Source organism: Barbus barbus (assembly GCF_936440315.1).
Source record: "Barbus barbus genome assembly, chromosome: 5".
Lineage (NCBI taxonomy): Eukaryota > Metazoa > Chordata > Actinopteri > Cypriniformes > Cyprinidae > Barbus > Barbus barbus.
The window spans coordinates 33812910-33835180 of record NC_136733.1 but is presented as its reverse complement, the minus strand read 5'-3'; the positions used below and the strand labels follow the sequence as shown (position 1 = coordinate 33835180).

At 38.4% G+C, this 22271-nt stretch overlaps 2 protein-coding genes across 4 annotated transcripts; one reads left to right on the top strand and one right to left on the bottom strand.

The window, feature by feature from the left end:
- Positions 1-587: 587 nt before the first annotated feature.
- On the bottom strand, positions 588-12470 carry LOC306869755 (TRAF-type zinc finger domain-containing protein 1-like). Of its 2 annotated transcripts, XM_079416659.1 has the most exons (13): positions 12307-12470; positions 11985-12068; positions 11692-11729; positions 10978-11113; positions 9822-9875; positions 9338-9743; positions 8036-8400; positions 7315-7563; positions 5478-5601; positions 5141-5351; positions 4985-5045; positions 4289-4855; positions 588-1768 (listed from the first exon to the last, which is right to left on the bottom strand). In XM_079416659.1, exons 3-12 carry the CDS (start codon positions 11724-11726, stop codon positions 4826-4828), a joined length of 1671 nt encoding a protein of 556 aa, XP_079272785.1. In that variant the 5' UTR covers positions 11727-11729; positions 11985-12068; positions 12307-12470; the 3' UTR covers positions 588-1768; positions 4289-4825. The 2 variants fall into 2 exon arrangements, with proteins under 2 accessions (XP_079272785.1, XP_079272784.1); XM_079416658.1 differs by having other exon boundaries at positions 11985-12459.
- Positions 12471-14347: 1877 nt separating this feature from the next.
- LOC306869754 (TNF receptor-associated factor 2-like) lies at positions 14348-22271 on the top strand. 2 transcript variants are annotated; one of them, XM_079416656.1, is made up of 11 exons: positions 14348-14528; positions 14774-15024; positions 15346-15424; positions 16528-16626; positions 16906-17067; positions 17227-17301; positions 17433-17507; positions 17605-18105; positions 18186-18363; positions 18482-18630; positions 19199-22271. In XM_079416656.1, the coding sequence occupies exons 2-11, from the start codon at positions 14837-14839 to the stop codon at positions 19415-19417; spliced, it is 1725 nt and encodes a 574-aa protein (XP_079272782.1). In that variant the 5' UTR covers positions 14348-14528; positions 14774-14836; the 3' UTR covers positions 19418-22271. The 2 variants fall into 2 exon arrangements, with proteins under 2 accessions (XP_079272782.1, XP_079272783.1); XM_079416657.1 differs by lacking the exon at positions 14348-14528 and having other exon boundaries at positions 14709-15024.

Sequence of the window (22271 nt, the reverse complement as noted above, 5' to 3'; positions counted from 1 at the left end):
CACAGATTTAGACAGATTTGTGAACAATATTTGAGAGAAATAGGCCTTTTGTGTACATAGAAAAAGTCTTAGATCTTTGAGTTCTGCTCATGAAAAACGGGGGCAAAAACAAGTGTTGCGTTTATAATTTTGTTCAGTGTGTATATATATATATATCTATATATATATATATATATATATATGTGTGTGTGTGTGTGACCCTGGACCACAAAACCAGTCATAAGGGTCAATTTTTTTAAATAAGTAATAATGAAATGAACAAATAAGCTTTCCATTGATGTATGGTTTGTTAGGATAGGACAATATTTGGCCGAGATACAACTATTTGAAAATCTGGAATCTGAGGGTGCAAAAAAAAAACAAAATATTGAGCAAATTTGCTTTAAAGTTGTCCAAATGAAGTTCTTAGCAATGCATATTACTAATTAAAAATTAAGTTTTGATATATTTACAGTAGGCAATTTACAAAATATCTTCATGGAACATGATATTTACTTAATATTTACTTAAGATATTTGGCATAAAAGAAAAATCAATCATTTTGACCCATACAATGTATTTTTGGCTATACCTCAGCGACTTAAGACTGGTTTTGTGGTCCAGGGTCACATCTCCCAGGACCTGAAGTGGGACATTCACATAGACTCCATTGTCAAAAAGGCCCAGCAGAGATTGTACTTCCTTCACCAGCTGAGGAAGTTCAACCTGCCACAGGAGCTGCTGAAACAGTTCTGCTCCGCCATCATTGAATCCGTCCTCTGTACTTCAATAACTGTCTGGTTCAGCTCAGCTACCAAATCTGACCTCAGAAGACTATGGAGGGTAGTCCGGACTGCTGAGCAAATCACTGGTACAACCCTCCCCAGTCTCCAAGAACTGTACTCATCCAGAGTGAGCAAAAGGGCTGGCAAAATCACTCTGGACCCCTCACATCCAGCAAACTACAGAGCTCTGAGCACCAGAATGGCCAGGCAAAGGAACAGTTTCTTCCCTCAGGCAATCCATCTCATGAACACTTGACAATAAATGTGGAACACACTTATACACTCATCTAACACACATACTTAAGTCTACATTTCAAATTGCACATAATATACCTGTACATACAAAACTGTCTATTGTTATAAACCTGTACATACAATTGTATATTGTTATTCCTTATTTACTTGTTCTAGTTTTAATTCCTCTTTTTATTATCTGTGTTTTTTGTTCTGTCACTGTCATTCTGTTGCAATGTGGAAGCTTCTGTCATGAAAACAAATTCCTTGTATGTGTAAACATACCTGGCAATAAAGCTCCTTCTGATTCTGATTTACAGATAGCGGCTAATGAACTGGAAGTCTCACCCATAGGCTTACTTACGTTCTCATAACCCCTGTATGGTTTTCTTGTGCAAGAAGCAGAGTACAGAGTGCATGTCCAAAAAATGATAAGAGATGAGTCCATATTGATCTTCTGATAATTGAAATGCCCAGTTATCCCTTTGTAGACTAGAAAAAAACAACCCAATGTGATGGCCATCCTAGCTTCAGCAACAGCAAAATATTTTTATTGAAAATGTTACATAACCCAAGGAAGATAAATCATAATCAAGATAACAACATAACCAATTTTGCCACCATACTACAGCCTTACAATAAAAAGTTCTCAAATATCCACAGTTTGATTTTTTTTCTTTCATTTTGATGTTTTTACCTGTACATTGTAAAATTATTTCACACTCAGGATGAAATAAGAATTTCTGCAGCACTTCACACTACACTTTAACCTGTTACCCTGCGCCCCTATTTTTGAGCATTTTGTAAAAAACGATATAACCAAATAAAAATGTCTGTAGCTCTTGAACCCTAAGGTCTATATTTAAAAATCTGGTGTTGTTTGAAACTAGACACTTGATCCTTTGTTACTCTAGAGTCATAATAACTCAAAATTAGTATAGCAATAGAGTAAAACAAGGTAAAATATACATGAAATTGACTCGCGATATGTTTTAATGAAGCTCACTAAGGGAAAAATGGATGAGACTTTCATGCCAAAGGCCTGAAAACACCATAAAGATAAAGCTGAACATCTGACCATGTTTTGATTCAAATTTGAGGATGATACTCCCAAAAATGTAGTTTCTGTAAGCTTTTATTTAAAAAAAATCTAGGCGTCCTTTCAAAAAAGCCATTTGGAGACCCCAAATAGACACTTTGTAAACAAATGTCCAAATGAGTCAAAACTACATAATACATATATGTATATCAATTCAGAACTGCTCTGCCCACCAAAACACACAATAAAAAACTATTTCTGAACAGCATTTGTAGTGCTGACTCATTTAGTCATTTGGTTAGTCTACAAATGGCATTTTTGAAAAAAAACGCCTAAATATTTCCTGAAATAAAATATGAAATAATAAATTTTTTATAGGTAAAGACTTACAGAAAGTACATCTTTATGGTATTTCATTTCAAGAAAAGCTTTGGAAAAGTCATTTGGATATTTTATTTCAAGAAAAGTCTAGGAATCCTTTCAAAAATGCTATTTAGAGACTCCATAAGACACTGCATACTACATATGTATATCAATTCAGAACTGCTCTACCAATGAAACCACAAAAAAACACAAAACTATTTCAGAATTTGAACATAACTAAACAGTCTTTATTCTGAACAATTCCAATAATGAAAACAGTGAACCAAAACAGATTTGATCATTTTTGAACTAGTGAAAACACAAAACATGCAAAATACATTGTTTTTACAACATTTGTATTTTTTATTTATTTTATATGGTGAATATTATGAATATTACTATTTTACTAATATAGTAATAGATTACTATTACTAATATTACTAAATAATAAAAAAAAAAAACTATTTACAGTATTTACAGTGGAGGAAGACGCTCTAGCAGCCACTAAAATGGTTTTTTTTCTGACCATCTGGATTCACCAGACCTCTGAAAAGACAGGGAAGAGTGAGAGAAAAAGAGTGAGAAAGTGTGTAAGCAAAACAAATCAAACTTGCAACACTGTTTACATTTTGTACACACACACACACACGCGCGCACGCACACACACACAATAACCGGGACATACCCACAAACAAACACACCCACCCACCCACCCACCCACACGAACAAAACTCATGTAATCCCCTCATATTATCCCTCTCCGTTGTCATTTTTAGAATCTAAAACAGCTAACATGAAACAAAAGCTGCAAATACATGATAAAGACACATAAACATTCAAGAGGAGGGTGGAGACACTTACGTGCTAATGCTATCCACGCTTCCCAGCGATCTCAGCGCGTATTCGGCTACTAAATTAGCCATTTTTCTCCCCACGTCCTCCAAAACACCACCAAACGCCACAGAAACACTTCTCAAGTCGAAGATCCACGATGGAGAGATTCAGATGTGAGCTTTGGACAACATCTGTTCGCTGATAGCCAGTCTGTGTAGCGCTGCGACGCCATTATGTGTACGCTTCATGCGTAACCCGAGAGCGCACGAAAACACACGGACAATACGCCGAGCTATTCTCTAAACAATCTTACGTAAACTATTCAAACTGTCAATCACTTTAAACGTCCTTGTGGTTGGCTAACACTTCCATCCATCAAAACTGTGCTGGCGAGGCATTGGCTGGGTTCAAACACCCCTATTGTGATGTGTCCGGATTGACACCTCGCTGACCCATTCACGGACGCGCTTACTGTCCCGGGTTATAACAGCTCCTGCGATTGAAGGAGAGAGACGAGGGAGGGCTATTCTTACTCGGAAGAGACGATTCTGCTGGAAATAGATGGCGTTTCAAAGCTGGAATACGAATTATAATCGATATTTATTGGAAAATGGACGCTATCGATAACTATAACTCGAATCGCTTATGTAAACAAAGGAGGATCTATCGTGTTTTCCCCTATTTTTTCGTTGTTTTGGATTAAAAAGTGGATGCATTTTGAAGAGTGGACCCTTCTCTTGAAATGTATGCTGGTGTGTCTTGGAATAGTCTGAGCTGACCAGCGCTATTGGCGATCAAACATGAGTACTGCGGTTCGCTTTGTTCATTTTAAATGGCCGGTCTTTCAGCATTTCTGTTAACCCTTTCCTCTCTGGTGTATTGATTTCAAAAACAAGCTCACATCGTTAATCTTGAGTGTTTTAGCTTTCAAATGATATATAGTTAATGATAATTGATTGAATATTGTTCTAAAACAAAGGTAATAAAAAGTCCGACCACGCCCGACCACGCCCTTCCGGCCCGCCCACGGGCCGATGCGGGTTAACAGGTTAACATTAGTGAATGCATTCAGAATATTTTTTTACAGCATTTATTAATCATTGTTAATTGAAGTTCATAAATCTAATATTGGTCATTAGTGCATTATTAGTTCACAATGCATTATGAACTAATATTAACATTAAAATGTATATGTAACAAATTATATTAACCAGGATTAATAAATGCAGCATTGTTAACCACTGCATTAACTAATGTATAAAACAATACAGTAAAGTTTTATGGGAGTTTCTATATTTATACTATAACGTGTATAGTTTGGAGTAAAATACAAAACATTTTTACAATGTCTTTGAAACAAAAATAATTCTACAAATCTCAAAACCAACATTTAAAATCACATACAAACACCATAGAAAAAAATACAATGAAGAGAAAAAAAAAACTAGTGCAATTAAAGAAATACATTTACAAGCCAAAGCTGGACATGTAAATGTTTTACAGACACAAACATAATAGCCTATAGACAGTAATAACAGGTCACTGCTTTGACTCAAAGATTGGTTAGACTCTTTCCCCTTTTCTACTCCTCCTATTTTTCAACATTATGTTTTTTAGGCACCTGGTGATAAAAATGTAATGTTGAACAAGTCAGAAAGTATTTGTAGAATCAAAATATGTCATATCATCTAATATATCCTGCATGCAGGTCTTCCAAATCTTATTTATCTGTAACAATTCACATAAATACCTTTGGTGTATCTGTGTTTTTATCACTCCTTCGACCTTCCAACCTTCCTCTTTGTGAAGGTCTGTCAGGGAACAATATACACATTTTAGTTTTAATGTAACCAGAATTTTCTCATCATCATTACACCAATGTATACATGAAAAATATTTAGCATACCCCGAGGTGGTTGTAGAATGGGGCTTGAGGCTGTCATTTAAGTACGTGTTCGTTTCTACTACTCTGTGCCTTTGGTTCCTGCTCTTCACCTGTTGCTCAGCATTTGTGTTCTTAGTGTAACCGTAGGCTGAGGGCAGCAACTGGTTCAAACCTGAGGTGCCTTTCTGCCACCCCTGAGCTGTCTCCCGCATGAGCTCCTCATCTGGGTCAGCTACAGCAAGATACAGAGGTACGGCCGATTACATACAGTACAGTAACACATACAGTATGACACATATAGTAAAATTAATAAATGGATTACACAATGAGATTATGTTCATCTATTTTGGTGGCTCACCTTGATGTCTCACCCTTCTCTGCCTCTCAGGAGATTTCCTGAGATTTTCCTCGGTGTGGTGTGGTTTCAGTGGAGACAATCCGTCGATTGAATAAGCTGTCTGGGGGCGGAGGTCACACTTGTCCTGTACAGTATAATGAGATTGAAAGGTAACAACTAAGCGGTGGGTTCCATTTCTGCTCTACTTTTACAAGTGCTTACACATGATAAAAAACTAATTAAAAAAAGCACTTTGGCAACAATTAAAGCCTCAGGTCTTTTGGGGTATGATGCAACAAGTTGAATGAATGAATGATGCATTTATATAGCGCATTTATTGTGTATTGTCATACACCCAAAGCGCTTTACAATCATGTGGGGGTCTCTCCTCAACCACCACCAGTGTGCAGCATCCACTTGGATGATGCGACGGCAGCCACAGTACAACGGCGCCAGTGCGCTCACCACACACCAGCTACAGGTGGAGAGGAGAGTGCGATTATGTGAAATACAAGTTTTGCACATAAGCATTTGTTTGTTTTTTTGCCATTCTTTTTTTTTAGATCATCTCAGGCTCTGTCAGGTTGGCTGGGGACCATCGGTGGACAGCCATTTATAGGTTTCTCCAAAGATGTCTGATTGGTTCCAAACCACTCGAGGACGTTCATGGAGTCGTCCCCTAAGCCACTCCTGCATTGTCTTGGATGTGTGCGTAGGGTGATTGTCATATTGGAAGGTGAACTTTCAGCCCAGTCTGAGGTTCTGAGTGCTCTGAACCAGGTTTTCATTAAGGATATCTCTGTATTCAGCTGCATTCAGCTTTCCGTCTTCTCTGATCACTTCCCCAGTCACTGCCACTGAAAAACACCCCCACGGCATGATGCTGCCGCCACCATGCTTCACCGTTGGGATGGTTTTATGCAGGTCATAAAACTCTGACATGAATAAGGAATTGAGGTTCATCAGACCAGATAATCTTTTTTATTTCATAGTCTGAGAGTTATTTGGGTGTATTTTTGTACATTTCAATCAGGGTTTCATGTATCTTTACTGAGGAGAAGCTTGAGTTTGGTCACTTTTCCATCAAGCCCAGATTGGTGGAGTGTTGCAGTGATGTTTGTCCTTCTGTAAGTTTCTCCCATCTCCATATAAGATCATGGAGCTCAACCAGAGTGACCATCAGTGTCTTGATCACCTCTCTAACCAAGACCATTCTCCTTCAATTGCTCAATTTGGCCAGGAGGCTAGATCTAGAAAGAGTCCTGATTGTTTCAAACCTCATCTATGGAGGCCAAATGCTCCTGTGAACCTTCAACCCTGCTGAATTGTTTTGTAGTCTTCCAAAGATCTGTCTCAACACAATCCTGTCTCTCAGCTCTGCAGGCCATTCCTTTGACCTCATTGCTTAAGTTTTTGCTCGGACATCCATTTCAGCTATTAAACTTTATATAGACTTGTGTGTGCGCCTTTCCAAATCATGTCCAATCAACTGAATTTGCCACAGGTTAACTCCAGTCAGAGTATAGAAACATCTCAAACACGATGCTCCTGATCTAAATTTGAAGTGTTAAAGCAAAGGGTATGAAGACTTGTGCAATGTCATTTTCAGTGTTTACTTTTTAATAAATTTGTAAAGTTGTAAAGTGTAGATTTATGTGGGAAAAAAGTCATTTAAAGCATGTTAACAATAACGTAACATAACAAAATATGAAAATAATTAAGGGGTATGAAGACTTTCTATAGGCACTGAATGTATTATTATTTGTTGCTATTCAGCTTCTTTGATTCAATGCGTCTATATGTAAAACTTTATTTGTAAGACCTGCTATGTTAAGGAGAAAAACACAGGATGCTATACCTGATGGTGAAAGAGTACATCCTGTTCCAAGGCAACACCACAAAACTCACAAGGAATGAGCACGTCGCCCTCAACGGGGCTGGAGGAGGAACTGTAGGAGAGCGGCGACACAGAGAGGGGCAGGGTGGGCGGGCTGGGTGTGCGGGGAGGAATGACATGACTAGCCCCTTGACTGATGATTTCTTCATATTGAAGAGAAGGAGCTTGTTTACTGAAGGAAGCAATAGCAGAGGCTGGGCTGCAGCCGGTCTAGAAGACAAAAAAAACGAATATTTACTTCATGCTGGCCACTAAAGGCAAAAATCCAAAACAAGCGACTCGGATGGCAAACCCCTACTCTATGGCCTAAGAAAGAGGAGAAGATTCTGATCAGGGTTCGGCCTGTGGGAGAAGCTAGAGTGCTGAAATTCGAGGAGGTTCCCATGGAAACTAAACACCACATTGTGAAACAATAGAGACCTGACAAGAAATAATGAAGTGGGAGATTCAACATCAGTGCTGACATTACAATAGCCTTCCATGAATAACATGGCTTATGTTGTACTCCTTTAACGTAGACATGTAATGGCGCTCAAAAGAGGCGACTCTAGAGGCTTTAAGGACCACTGTGGCTGATGCAACTTCACACTTGCCAGCTCTATCAAGACACAAGAGGCCTGGCTTAAATATCAAGCCAAGAGTGAGTGTAACATGACGGGATGATTGAGGCCTCATCACTTACTTGGTGTAAGATAAGGTCTTCCTCTGGAAAGAGCTCTTCACAGAACTCACAAGGCAGCATGATGTTTGAGGAGGGGCTGTGGCCCACCGTTGGGTTGGTTTTAGGAGAGGTCGCTGTGCAGTTGTTGTTAGTGCTGGAGGAGAGCTGGGAAGTGAGATTGCTCGGGGCTGGTGTCCTTCCCATGCGACGGTCCCACACATCAGTCCACACGCCCTCCTGACGGGGGTCCTCCAAGTCACCTTCACTCTGCAGGCTGAGGGCCAGCATGTAGTCCAGACTGGAGGACTCATAGTCTGGCAGCTGTCCCAAAGACCACAGTAGGCTGTTGTTGTTGTTGCTGCCCAGCTCCGTTTCCTGATCCAGCACTGAGGAAATGAGAAGAATGGAAGGTTAGTTTTTTTCCCTCCAGCATCCTGTTAATACCCGACGAAAGCTCCCATCGTATTCAACATGTTCAAAACCCATTGTTGGGATGAACTGATACTACAAATTTAAAAATTTTAATTAAAAATTTAAAACCATCATTAAAAATTCTTTTAAATGCTACAAGCAAAATTAGATATGGAAACATTATAATTTAGGCCTGGTTTCACAGAAAGGGCTTAGTTCAATTAGGTCATAGTTCAATTAGGACATTTAAGTAATTTTTATAAACATGCCTTACAAAAAAAGAGAAAACATTACTGGTGTTCATCTTGAGACAAAACAAAGGTGCTGACAATCAGTACACGTTTCTTTCAGTTGAAACAGCTCAGACTTACATTTTAGTCTGCGACTACGCTTATTAGGCCTTGCCTGTGAAACCGTGGGGGTTAGAGTACTAAAAATGAAAATTAATTGAGATTTGCTAAATATCACATTTAACTGTGTTTATTACATTATTAGTAGTTTTTAAAGATTAACTTGAAGTGTTAGATGACAACAAAAGTAATCTAAAGGCATCTTTGCACATCTGCTGTGTGTCTGCTCAATATTCTGTGAAGATCTAATGCAGCATAAAACCCAGAATAAATGTTGCTCTGACCCACCTCAGCCCCTAGTATAATGTTAGTAATGTACTTTTAATTGCTATGTAAATGTATTTATGCCACCTTTAAGCACCATTAAACAGTGTGTAAAGAAGCCTAATTGCCACTTCAGTCGTGTGTCTGTGCCTCATTTGCTGGGGAAATTCACAATTGAATATCCAATATCTACATAAATAAATAAATAAAAAAATCTGTCAAGGCTATATCATCCATCCCTAGTTTATTGTGAATATTTTTTCTGAATAAGGACTAAAACAGCCGAGTGGATACATACAATAAGCAAAATCATTGTTCCTTGTTTCTGCGTTTCTCCTGGTTCCTCCCCTCACTGTTCCTCTGGTGCTGTTGTGTAGTCTGTCCTCCAAGGGTCGTGGAGGACCCCTGCGGTCTGTTGCCCCCGCGCTGTTATTATTGTGTATTAGGTTATGGATTGAATGCGCCTCAAACCATACTCCAGGGGACTGGACCCCTGCCCTACTACTGTGCCTCTCCTGAGGTGGAGTCAGACTTCCGCACAGGGCTGGATGGATGTGCTGTTCTCTCAGCATAACGTTACACTTGCAGACTGGGCAGGGCTCAGTGCGGGTGCCGCAGTAATCCTCGTGCTCTTTAGCCTGAAAGGAGGCCACCTCCAGATCACAGAACTGACACGGGACCAGTCGATGACTGCACTCTGTCCTCTGAAAGGGGCAAGAAGTCATCAAATCTACAGAATTCATCACTGAACACAGCAATATGCATAACTGTTTATATTGTACCTGGTGGACCTCTATGAACCGCTTCTCTATCTTTAATCCACATTTGCACTGTTCCTATAAAAGAGGTTTAGATTTGATAAAACGTAAGTTTAGCAGCCTGGGGAGAAGAACAACAACTCTGTTTCCGTTTCATTCTGCAATATACATAACATGGATGCTATTTATTTTTTTGTGATTGTTTTTTTTATTTAAAAAGGGAGGGGGGGGGGCAAAAGACACAAGTACAGTAAGTGATTAATACTTTAGGGTAACTTAAAAGGAACATACAAATAAACCCAGGCAGCAAGTTACCACAGAATAATACATCATCAGTTTAAAACAATTCTTTTAGAGCTTGGGCTATACTACTCCAATAAGTGACAGTTTGTATTCTAGCCCCAATAATCCTTGCAGTGCTGCATTCTAAACAAACAATGCAATGAAAAGACAGCAGCCAGAATCTTCTAAGATCCATGTCAGGTGTGAACCATTGCTGGGTAATTGTTTTTTTAGCAGCAGTGAAACCAGATATGAACAATCTTCTCTGAACTATGGATGCTATATTTAAATACATGCTATTTAAAACTGTGCTGATGTTCAATATATCCTACTGTCTTAAAGTCAGCAAGAAGGGAAAATTGTGATCGTCTTTTCTTATCTATTGCTAGGTATATCGGAGTTAAAAGTCTTCTCTAATGAGGAAAAAAAGTAGGGCTGGACTGTTTGCTAATTGCTGTGATCTATGAGTGACAGGTTGCGAGAAGAGATGTCGTTGCAAGAGGCAGGTTAAGTTAATGTTTTTAATTAAAGATCACAAAGTCACATGAATTAAAAAAAAGAAATCCTGCAGTATTCTACTACAAAATAAGAAGTCAATTTTGATTTGATAGTGACTTGATTTTTATTCACTCTAAACAAAAAAGATCTGCTAAGATCTCTAAATGTCCTTCTGTTTTGACTCCACTGACCTTCATTGTACAGACCTAAAAATATGGCATTTCTTCAAAATATTTAGTGTGTGTGTTCTGCTGAATAAAGTCATATGTTGAAGCAACATTAAGGACAGTTAACTGGATTTTTTTTTTTTTTAAGTCATGTCTACAGTAATCTGATTTAGGTCCCTAAGGATATGATCAAATATACAGTCAATTACTCATACATCATGTCTGGATTGTACCTCTGCATGGTCCATCTCTTTGTGCTGCACAAGCTCAGCATGAGGAAACGGCTCTTGGCACACCTCACAAAGAGCAATATTCCGCCGACAGTGGATCTCATGTGTTGTAAAGTTGGCTTCTGGAATGTCATGCTTGCTAGAGACAGACAGCATATCATGGTCAGTTGGTTGACTCGCTATCAGTTCTATAAACACCACAATTTCCATTGTGCCCTAAGACAATTAACTGATGGTTACTCCTGGGAAACTGTTGCTGTAAAAAGTGTAACAAGTTGCTACTGATAAAAGCGTGTCAGCCAAATCCTTAATCATGATAGTCAGGAAGGGAAGACACTGACTGTAGTACAGCCAAACAGACTGATGAAAGGGACTGGTAACACACCTAAGTGAAAGCAAAGGGTTGTCTAATAAACCGAAACTACTAAACAGCATTCCTTATCCAAAGGAATAGTTCACCCAAAAATAAAAACTATGTACTCGTCCTCAAGATTTTCCAAACCTGACTTTCTTTCTCCTGTGCAACATAATAATGTTAGGCAAAATAACAGAATAAGTCACCATTCAAATTACATTTGTTTGGGAAAAGATGAAATGAAAGTGAATGGTGACTGAAACGGTCATTCTGTCTAACATGTCCTTTTGTCCTGTACTGGGAAAAGCATGTGGGTAAGTGAATGATGACAATTTTTATTCATTTATATTTATTTTACTCACCAATTACTGCAAAACTGGGTATTTTCCTCGGCCATAGTCTGTGTGAAAAAGAAAAACTCATTAAACACATACCTGACTCCATGAAACTGTTTCTGGATAAAATGTCCTTAGTAAAATATAGATGGTATGGTAAAGAGGAAAAATACACCATAGTGAAACCAAGGTTGTACTTCGCTCTCATTCGTGAAAGCGTTCAATGGACAACACGCTTTATTAATATATGACTTATATTTTCTTTTTTTTCCATTAAAATGGTATCAGCTAGAATAGACATACTAGCATTACACACTTACCTTATTATTGCCTTAGCCTGTTAGCGACCACCTGAAGCTGTTGTTTTGCTAGATCAGTAAAACTACTCGCTAGTACTTATCAGTCTAAGAATGAGAAATTAAAGGAATTATTCAATGATACAGAGATAGTCAACTGCGTTTTGTCAACACATCGGAATAGGCACAAAGGTATTTTAAATAGCTGCTCTGAAGTCTGATTAGTTTAATCTAGATGCCTGGGCCGGCTGTCATCTCGAAGAGTGTCCGTTCGAGCACTACAGTATTGGTCATGAGATTAGACTCTGTAAATATACACAGAAACAAGTAATAAACTACTACTGGCCTGAGGTAGATCTGTGCCAACTACCGCAATTATCAGTTCAGCTTTCGTTTCGTGACACAACAGTATCAACAAGAGGCGGTCTCCGTGAAGACCCAATATTATCCGTATGCAGTATCGGAGGCCGCACTTTCAGGACCGCATTTCTAGGACCCCAGTGTTTTGTGACAGCGCCACCTACCGAGTCGGAGAACCGCAGTTCCAGGACCGAATAAAGTGCCATCAAGCGAGTATTTCCACCCAGTTTTAACTACATAAGAGTTTTTTAAAAGTTTTATTACACCCAAATACTACTTTCTTTATTGCAATTAAACCTGGTTCCTAGGAATATTGAGTAATTATTGGGTCTAAGTAACATAATATAATAACTCAAGTAAAATAAACAAGAAATCATAGTCTTTTCAGTCACATTTTCAAGTACAGAGGGAAGACAAGGATGACTCTGGGGGTAGATTTAAGATGTGTATATTTTATAAAATAATATATTACAACAGTTGAACTTGAACACACACAAAAACAAATTTGTTCATGATGTGAACCACATAGAAAGAACTTCATGGACAACGTCTTCACCGACTCCTAAGAGAGAGAAGTGAATGAAATAAGGATAACATGCTCTACTCTCTAATTTTAAATTTCATATTTAAAAGATCTTAGTTACCACAGAGCGCACACACATATATGATACAAAAATAATTATATCAATCTTCATACCAGTTCATAATAATATTATCGCATACCGTTCAAAGATTTGGAAAAAAAAATATTTTGAGGTTCTTGAAACATTCATGTCAATAAAGCCCATCTGAACAGAGAAAAAAAGTAATAGAGAGAGATGCAAGAAATCTGAATAGAAATAATATATTATTGACTTTTCCTGACCTTTAAATGTTTAAAGCACACATTGTGATGTATGCAGCAGCACCACCTGGATGCTCTCCCCTCTTTTCTCAATTGTTTCTCTATCACCCTATTAAATTCTTCCACTTCACTGAAATAGTAAATGGAGAACATAGTCACTGCTAGGTTAACAGAAATACTGTTAACGCTTAAAAAAAGGATACATTGGACATTGTGTAAAAACAAATTTATTTTCTACTCTTACCTGTGATAATCAGGACCGGAGAGGAAGGCCTGCTCAGCATCCTGCAGAGACCAATTCTGAAGCCCAGCCAGCCCATATATGATGGCCTATCAAAAGAAAATTGTTAATTGAAATACAGCATAAGATATAATATACAGTAGGGTTCGAAAGGGCAGAAACATGCACAATACATTATATTGTTATGCACTTCATATAGAGTACAGTAAATGACACAATCTAACACGTGGTATTTTAATAGTCAATTATTATCATGTGTTATGACTGACTATTAAAATGTCATATGTCTCAACCAACATTATAAAACCATGTCAAAATGAAGAGACGTACTCATAACATGTATTGTGGGGTAACTGTGAGCACGTGACAGTTAAAACATAAAGATTATTTTAACTTAATTAAAATGGAAAAACAATGAGTAATTAATAAGGTTTCACAACGCACGTGCTACAGTTTATTGTGCTGCCAATAAGTCAACACTGGCTTATCATGCATGCAATAATGTGCTAACAATTCATTTTACAGCATTAGAGGCTAATATATGATGGATGCATTCAAGACTATTTATTCATCACAATTATTTTTAATGTTAAACAAATAAAAATGGATTCACATTTGATACTCACACTCTAATTGTCATCCATCTTCGCTGGTCCTCTTATTCGGTAGGTGGCGTTGTCACTAAAAACCTAGTTTAGGTTAAAGATTACTTTTGACAGGTTTTAGGCAGTCATGTTAAAACTAACTAGTTTTTATTTTTAAATATCAACAACACTAACAACAATAATAGTAGAAGTAATAATAATATAATATAAAAATATGCATCATATTATACGTAATTGTAGTTCAATAAAAGAAACAGAAGACTTTTATTTGGTAATTTATTAATTGGTTTCTAGCTTCACGTATTTTGTCATCATTCGCCCCCTAGTGGACGCTACCACCCATGAGCAGCTGGAGAGCATACGACGCCTACTGTTACTCACCTTTTTAAGGAACACTATAAATAATATTAATAATAATAATAAATTATGACTTCACACGGCAAGAAGGCTGAATGTATTTGATACAATGTTTCACTGCACTGCAGGAGGTTTTATAATGTTCATTGGGCCATAATATGGTAGGATTTTAAATTGATTTTAAAACGTAACAATATTTATTGTTATGAAAATAATCAGAGACCCCAACTACAGTAAATGCAACATGCTATAAAACTTTATCCAGACGACGGTATTATTTTGTCATAGCTGTCATGCCTGTATAAACATTAAACCGTGCGTGTATTTAGATGAATTTAACTATGCATATTAAGTTAAATATTTTATATGACACAATGCAAAATCGTGTGTTTACATCCCCTTTCAGTGAAATGTGTAGAAAGATCCGTGTCTCTTCTCCGGAGCCTGGTCACATGCGCGCTCGGGAATAATGGCTGCACAGGAACCATCACCACCGTCTTCATTAGAAGGCAACAAACCTGGCTTCCCCAAGAAAATACTCGCCAACAAGCTGGAGGACAAGCATCTGTGCAATATCTGTCTGAAAATCCTTAGAAGACCGTTTCAGGCGCAGTGCGGTCATCGTTTCTGTTCTTATTGTTTTAATAAAGCAGTGAGGTAAGCGGCATGGAGTCCAGATGGCCCACCTGACTCGACACTACAAAAGATGAACACAACCTGTCAGGCCTCCCGTGCCATTTTTATGGTATATTTTATGGGGATGCAAGCAGTAAACGTTGCCACAGATCGGGCAACATAAATAAAAGCAGGCTGTCAGGTTGTGTTCGGCTTGTTTAGCTGGGCGAGCTGGGAAACTACTATAGCCAGACTGTTGCTGCTATTGTCAAAATCAGCTCTTACTAAATGTGGTGTGCCTTTGTATTTATCCGAGATTTTTTTTCTGCTTGTGTGCATGAAACCTTTACTTTTCCATCGCAGCTCCGGACCACAGAAATGCAGTGCTTGTATAAAGGAGGACATATTTGAAGAACCAACATCAATTTTGAAACAGGGCTGTGTAAGTATTCGTTTTATTATACAGTCAAATTTAATAGCTTTGAATTATTTTTAATGCTGATAACCCTTCCAAAAATAAATAAAAATGAAATGATGATTCACAAACTATAATCACTGTAGTTTCCACAAAACTGCCACATTTACTAAAATACTTTTACTATTGTAAAACAACCATACATTTTTTTGTTTTGTATATTTCGGACATTTTTGTAACAGTGGTGGCTAATACAAAGTTCCTTTTACATTTTTTAATTACAAAGTTCCTTTAAATTTAAATTTGGAAAAATATCCAGTTTCACTATAATACAGTTTTTCTAATTTTACATTAATTACAGTAACTGAAGTAATCTGCGACTTCCTCTGAAGTTTTTCGGAAGCGTGGTGGCAAATGTTAGGCATTTTAGGCAGCCAGTTTTTATACATCGAAAAGGATAACGATAACAATAACAGCAAACGTTTAAAACGCATTGTAATTCTATAAGAATAGAAAAGTCCACACCACAGAGGAACAGTATTATTGAAACAGTTTTTTTCTGTGCTTAAAATAAACAGAATGTTGTCTTCCATTGGTGTGAACAAAAATGATCTTTATAGTCATAGTTCTTGGTGTGAACAGGGCCTTAACAACTTTTTCTACTGTCAGTAATGAGACAAATGTGAGCCTGGACCACAAAACCAGTCATAAGGGTCAATTTTTCAAAATTGAGATTTATACATTATCTAAAAGCTGAATAAATAAGCCTCCCATTGATGTATGATTTGTTGTTAGGACAATATTTGGCCGAGATACAACTATTTGAAAATCTGTAATCTGAGGGTGATTGCCTTTAAAGTTGTCTTAGCAATGCGTATTACTAATCAAAAATTAAGTTTTGATATATTTACAGTAGGACATATACAAAATATCTTCATGGAACATGATCTTTACTTAATGTCCTAATGATTTTTGGCATATAAGAAAAATCAATAATTTTGACCCATACAGTGTATTTTTGGCTATTGCTACAAATATACCCCAGCGACTTAAGACTGGTTTTGTGGTCCAGGGTCACAAATTAAATTTGGAAGAAGATTTCACTTTCACTATGTGCAAATTCTTTTTAGGCTTTTCCTGACAATGCTGCCAAAAGAGAAGTTGAAGCTCTTGAAGCTGTTTGCATCAATGAGGAATGCAGCTGGACTGGCACCATCAAAGAATATGAGGTACTGCGTGTTCCTTCCCTGCTTTAAAAAAAAAAAAAAAACTGCTTAAACCAGGTTTGCCAGGCTCGTACATAACTGGTTGGCAAGCAGATCCCCTAGCCTGACCATCTGAAAAGTGCCTCAAATCCACTAACAAACCAGCTTGACCAGACTGGGGGATCAACTAAGACCAGCAAATCATCTTAATCATTTATTTATTTTATTAAGCAGTGTTGTTTGTAGTTTACAAACCATTTTAAAGTGACATGCACCATATGAATGGTTCTTTATCTCTCAAAGGCAAACCACGAGGGAAAGTGTGACTTCAGGATCCTTCCCTGCCCATCATGCAAAGAGCTTCTGAGAGCTAACGAACTTGAACGTCACAATGAGAGAGAATGCCCAGAAAGGACTCTTAATTGTAAATACTGCAAGGAGCCATTTCATTTTAAAAACATTAAGGTAACACTTTTTCGTATTAACATTAAAAATCAGAACTGTTTTATTTATTTATTTTACCTGTAATGTGAGTATCATTACTCAATCCTTTATTCATTCATGGCTTTCATCTTTTTAGTTTTGGATTTTTGTGATACTGCTAAAGAACATGTTTTTTTTTAGGCCCATGATGAGATATGCCCTAAATACCCAATGATTTGTGAAGGCTGTGCCAAGAAAAAAATTCCCAGAGAGAAAGTAAGCATTTAGCATTTAGGCTGTTCACAATTTATTTTTATTTTTTTTTATTTATATTGTGTGTTTTGTTTATGCTGATATAGCCTTTTCATAGTTACTTTCATTAGGGTATCTGTCTTTTCCTTCTGCAGTATGTGGACCACATTAAACTGTGCACTAAATTCAGAACACCTTGCAGATTTCACGTTGTAGGCTGTGATATGACGGTAGGTAATCAGAGTTTTTCTGCATCCATTAGACTTCATATTCATTTCAGTTCTACAAATGTTTTTTTTAGCATCAGGCTCTTTGATTTTTTTGTAGGTGGAAAAGGAGAAGATCCATGACCATGAGCAAGCCTGTTCCTACGAGCACTTAAACCTCCTATTGCACTTCATCATGGGCATCAAGGTGAACTTGGAGAGTCTGCAACCTCAGAGTCTGGAACTGGCCAGCCATAAGATCCACGAGCTGCATCAGTCTCTGCGGGAGCTGGAGCTGAAGATGGGCCAGCTGAGTGGAGCAGGGGCTCCCGTGCAGGGGGCCTGTGCGCCGCTGCTGCCACTGCCGGCTCCGACGCTGGGTACGTCTTTCACCCCACTCCCTACAGCCGTCGGGGCAGCCTTGGAGCTGCAGCTACACAGTGAGAAGACGAAAGTAGCGGAGCTCAGCCGCCGCTGTCAGGAGCTGGAGCTGAAGGTAAGCACATTTGAGAACATCGTCTGCGTGCTCAACCGTGAGATGGAGCGCTCCGCCACCACCATGGAGGCCTATAACCGTCAGCACCGACTTGACCAGGACAAGATTGAGATACTCAACAACAAGGTGAAGAGACTGATGTAAAAGCAAATATTTTTTTTTTTAGTCTGAGATATAGTTTCCTTCAATACTATATTTTTATGCAGGTACGGCAGCTGGAGAGGATAGTAGGCCTTAGGGATCTCTCCATCGTGGAGATGGAGGCAAAGATGAGGGAGATGTCCGCTGCCACTTATGATGGTGTATTTGTTTGGAAGATCTCTGACTTTTCGAAGAAGAGACAAGATGCTGTAGCCGGACGGGCACCTGCTATGTTCTCGCCTGGTAATTTAACTTTGTATATTTTACTTTTATAGTTTCGTGTTCATTATTAAGAATAGCTTTGACATGGACATCTTAAGGTATGACATCTCACTCCAAAGTGCCCTGTTCTGTGTTACAGCATTTTACACAAGCAAATATGGCTATAAGATGTGTTTGCGCATCTATCTGAATGGGGATGGGACGGGACGTGGTACTCACTTGTCTCTGTTCTTCGTGGTGATGAGGGGACACAGCGATGCCTTGCTTAAGTGGCCTTTCACTCAGAAGGTCAGTGTGATCAACTTCTAACATTGTGTCTGATAATTTTTTTTATTCCTGAAATCCTGACAGACTTTCCAAATTCAAGTCTGTGAAGTGCTGCTGCTTTTTTTTGTGACTCATTACTAACTTACTGATAGTAATGAAGAAAATACTTCTTGAATACTCTCACATCATGATTATTTTTTTTTAAAGAGAAAAAAAGAAAAACCTAACCCCAAACTTTCGACTGATAGTGTTATGTTTTTGCTTTTCACTTGGTTACCACAACATTGCATTTTTACAGTCATTTAGTTTGTTTTATACCATTTTCAAGAAACATTTTTGTGTCAGCTATGTGAAATCAACATGTAACATCTTTGTTGTGGACACTTCTAAAGTACGTCATTCATGCACATATAATGTGTGACCGTGGCCATTTTCCATCCCTTTATGTTCTCACTTTATGCTTTTTATGGGGTTCTTGTTCCTTCCACTGAATCGTGAATGACTTGCTTCAGCTTTGCATCCATTCGTACCTGTCTAAACTCAGACCTTTTTGGTCATTGAAATATTTATCCAACACCTTGGTCCTCAGGTCACCCTCATGTTGCTGGATCAGAACAACAGGGAGCACATCATCGATGCCTTCCGGCCAGACATTTCCTCTTCCTCCTTCCAGAGGCCTGTGAGTGACATGAACATTGCCAGCGGCTGCCCTCTCTTCTGCCCTCTCTCCAAACTAGACTCCAAGAACTCCTACATCCGAGATGACACCATCTTCATCAAGGCCATCGTTGACCTCACAGGCCTTTAAGGTGTCAGATGCCGCTGCTCCGCCATGCTCCTCTCTCCAGCCTGTAGTGGTTCCCGTGCAGTACTTTTTGTCCTGAGGCCTGTTCCCTCGGTCCGAGCTCTTTGCCGTGCTCGCATGAGCCCAAAGAGACTACGGTACCCAGTGCAATACTGCGCTGGGCGTGACACCACTCTGCATTATGTACCAAAATCGTTCCCAGAGTTTGTGCAGTTCTACTGTAATATAGTTGCCCTTTGGGAACCTCTCACTCTCTCGTAGTGGGATAGCTGTCAGCTGTGATTGTAATGTAACTACTTGCCTGTGCCATAGATGTGGCACCTTGCCTTTTATAGAGATTGAGAAGACTTTCTCCACAAGACAGACGTCATTTCATTTCCAAGCGCTTGGTTTGTGCCGCACTCACTATTTGGGTACTTTTTTGCTTTCCTTAGTGTTTGAGCTACTCGTAAGTGAATGTTTCGTGCATAGACGGACACAGAGTCACACTAACGAATGATGTCGATGCGTTAATTTTGCGACTGCATAGTTAGCTTCGTACGCATCGATGGTCTTCTGACATTCCCTTTGAGCATTGTGTGCCTCTGCCTCGAATGTTTCTTGTTTTCATTGGCTTTCTGTAGTGGTGGACATTGCTTGAATTTAAAGTGCAGAATTTGGGTTTCGATAACCTGCTTGTGAGCTGAGGAGTTTGTGTGTGTGTGTGTGTGTGAAGGAGTGATCTGTTTTTTGGCCTTCGTTTCCATTTTCGGTGTTCTTTGATGTATTAGTTTGCATGTTGGATCTGTGGAAGATACATTCAAGTTAGCAGCAGACCAGGTTTACACCCTGAGCCTGAGAAGCGAAGGCAGTTTCATTGTAAAATTGCTGTCGAAGAAAACAACTAAATCATGCTGGTGTTAAAACCATCCAGTTTTCCTTTGGACCTCAAATGCGCCATCAGCCGACGTGGTTATACGCGAATAAAAGATGCAGCCTTTAGCCTAAAGGTAGTGTAAGTAGGACAGATAATCTCGTGTGCTTTATTGTGACGTGGAAAGGCTGATGTTTGTTAGCATTTTGATGTTTTCTTGTGTTTTTGGGTGTTCCGTTGATATTGTGCTGCTTTGGGCAAACATTATGGATGCCATTAAATCTATATGACTTGCTTTGGACCGTGTCGATCAGTATAAACCAAGCAGGTGTTTGAGAACTCGTAGTCAGTGATTCCTGTCGTCTTTTTCCCAGAAAGACTGTGGGGTTTGCATTCTGTAAATGTGCTGGAATGTGATTTATGCCATTTTGAAGTAGCCTCAGTGCTTAATAGACAGTCAGTTCAATGCATTTTGTCCATGAGATTTCTTTTGGTTTATTTGCAACCAGAGAAGGCATTACTATACATATACAATGCATATCTCCTACATAAGGGCTTTTAGTATACAGTACGTCTTCCATGTGAGCTTTTTGGTCTGGTTATTTTCTGAAACCGAGTTTGAGATGCTTTTTTAAGATGCCTTCATGCTAACAAAGCACCTGGACCCAGCCTATTTTCAAACCAGTTCCCACAGATATCGAAACCTCTCTGTGCATGAGATGTTTTGATAGAGAAGAAGAAAAAACATATTGTAAATGATTGGTTTACTTTGTAGGCCAACATTTAGTTTTTATTACTTTACCTTTTTTATCTGTTGATTGAGATGCAGTATATGACGGTTATAAATGTGAGTGTGGTATATTGTTAATTTAATTATAAATAGATAAACTTTACAGTGTACACGGTTTTACGACTGATGTACCTGTGGATATAACAAATATGAATCATAAATATATATCATAGATTTATATCGATAATACATGTACTATTTCCTGTTGGGATGGTTTCAAAATGTGTTCGGGCTCTTTTTGGGCTTTGGCAAGTTCTCCTTCACTTTGGCAGCATCCTTTGAGAGAATGAGATTCTGAAAGCTCTTCCGGTTTTTCCTCTCTCTCTCAAGAACCTGTCAACATGAATAAATCTCACCGTCGTAGATTTCCTCGCTTGCTTTTTGCCCCAATGAGATTTCAAAGTACTCATGTGAATAATTCTACAGATGTGCCTCTGTAGCATATCTGCTTCTATACAACTGTTCTCTATACATAGCTTTAGCTAACATTGCATGTGGCCAGGGTGTTGTATTGTAAATCATATTAATTTAATATAATCTTTGAGAGTTTTGGAAAACACTTTTTATTTGCCTGTTATTTTGAGTAGACGTCACATGATTTACTAGTAGTAGTGCACACATTTGTGCAATTATACAAGTGTCCTTCCTGTTCTTGAGTGTGAAATCTACTGTTTGCATTCACTCAATCTGGGCTCATGTTCATACACTGAATAGGTGAAATGCTTCACCTTACGTGGGTGAGAGCCCCCTTTATCTGTAAGAAGTAATACGTTAACTGACTCTGACTTGCATTTTATTTTTGGATAAGCATACACTAACACTAGAAATATGCTACTTTTTAAGTTTTTTCATACCGTTGAGATTAAAACTCGCAGAAATAATAATTTATGGAATCCAGGACTGATTTTTTTCTTCTTCAGCTGACTAAGATTTGTATACTTTTTATTTCCGAGGTTGCATTTCATAGAGGTTGCTTTAATAATCAGACTTTCTACGTAACTTTGTATGCCTTTCTCATGGTGTCTCAGTGCCACTGATCTTCCCGATTCTGTTTTACAGAGCTAGAGATGTTACTGTGAAGGCACTGTGGGTTTCTTCCGCAAATTGTGGTAGTCAATGTGCCAAGGAAGGAACCTCTGTGTGATTCATGCTGTGTTATGATTTAATTCTCAGTGAAATCTAAAATAAAGTCTTTTCTGTTCTCTTCTTTCTTC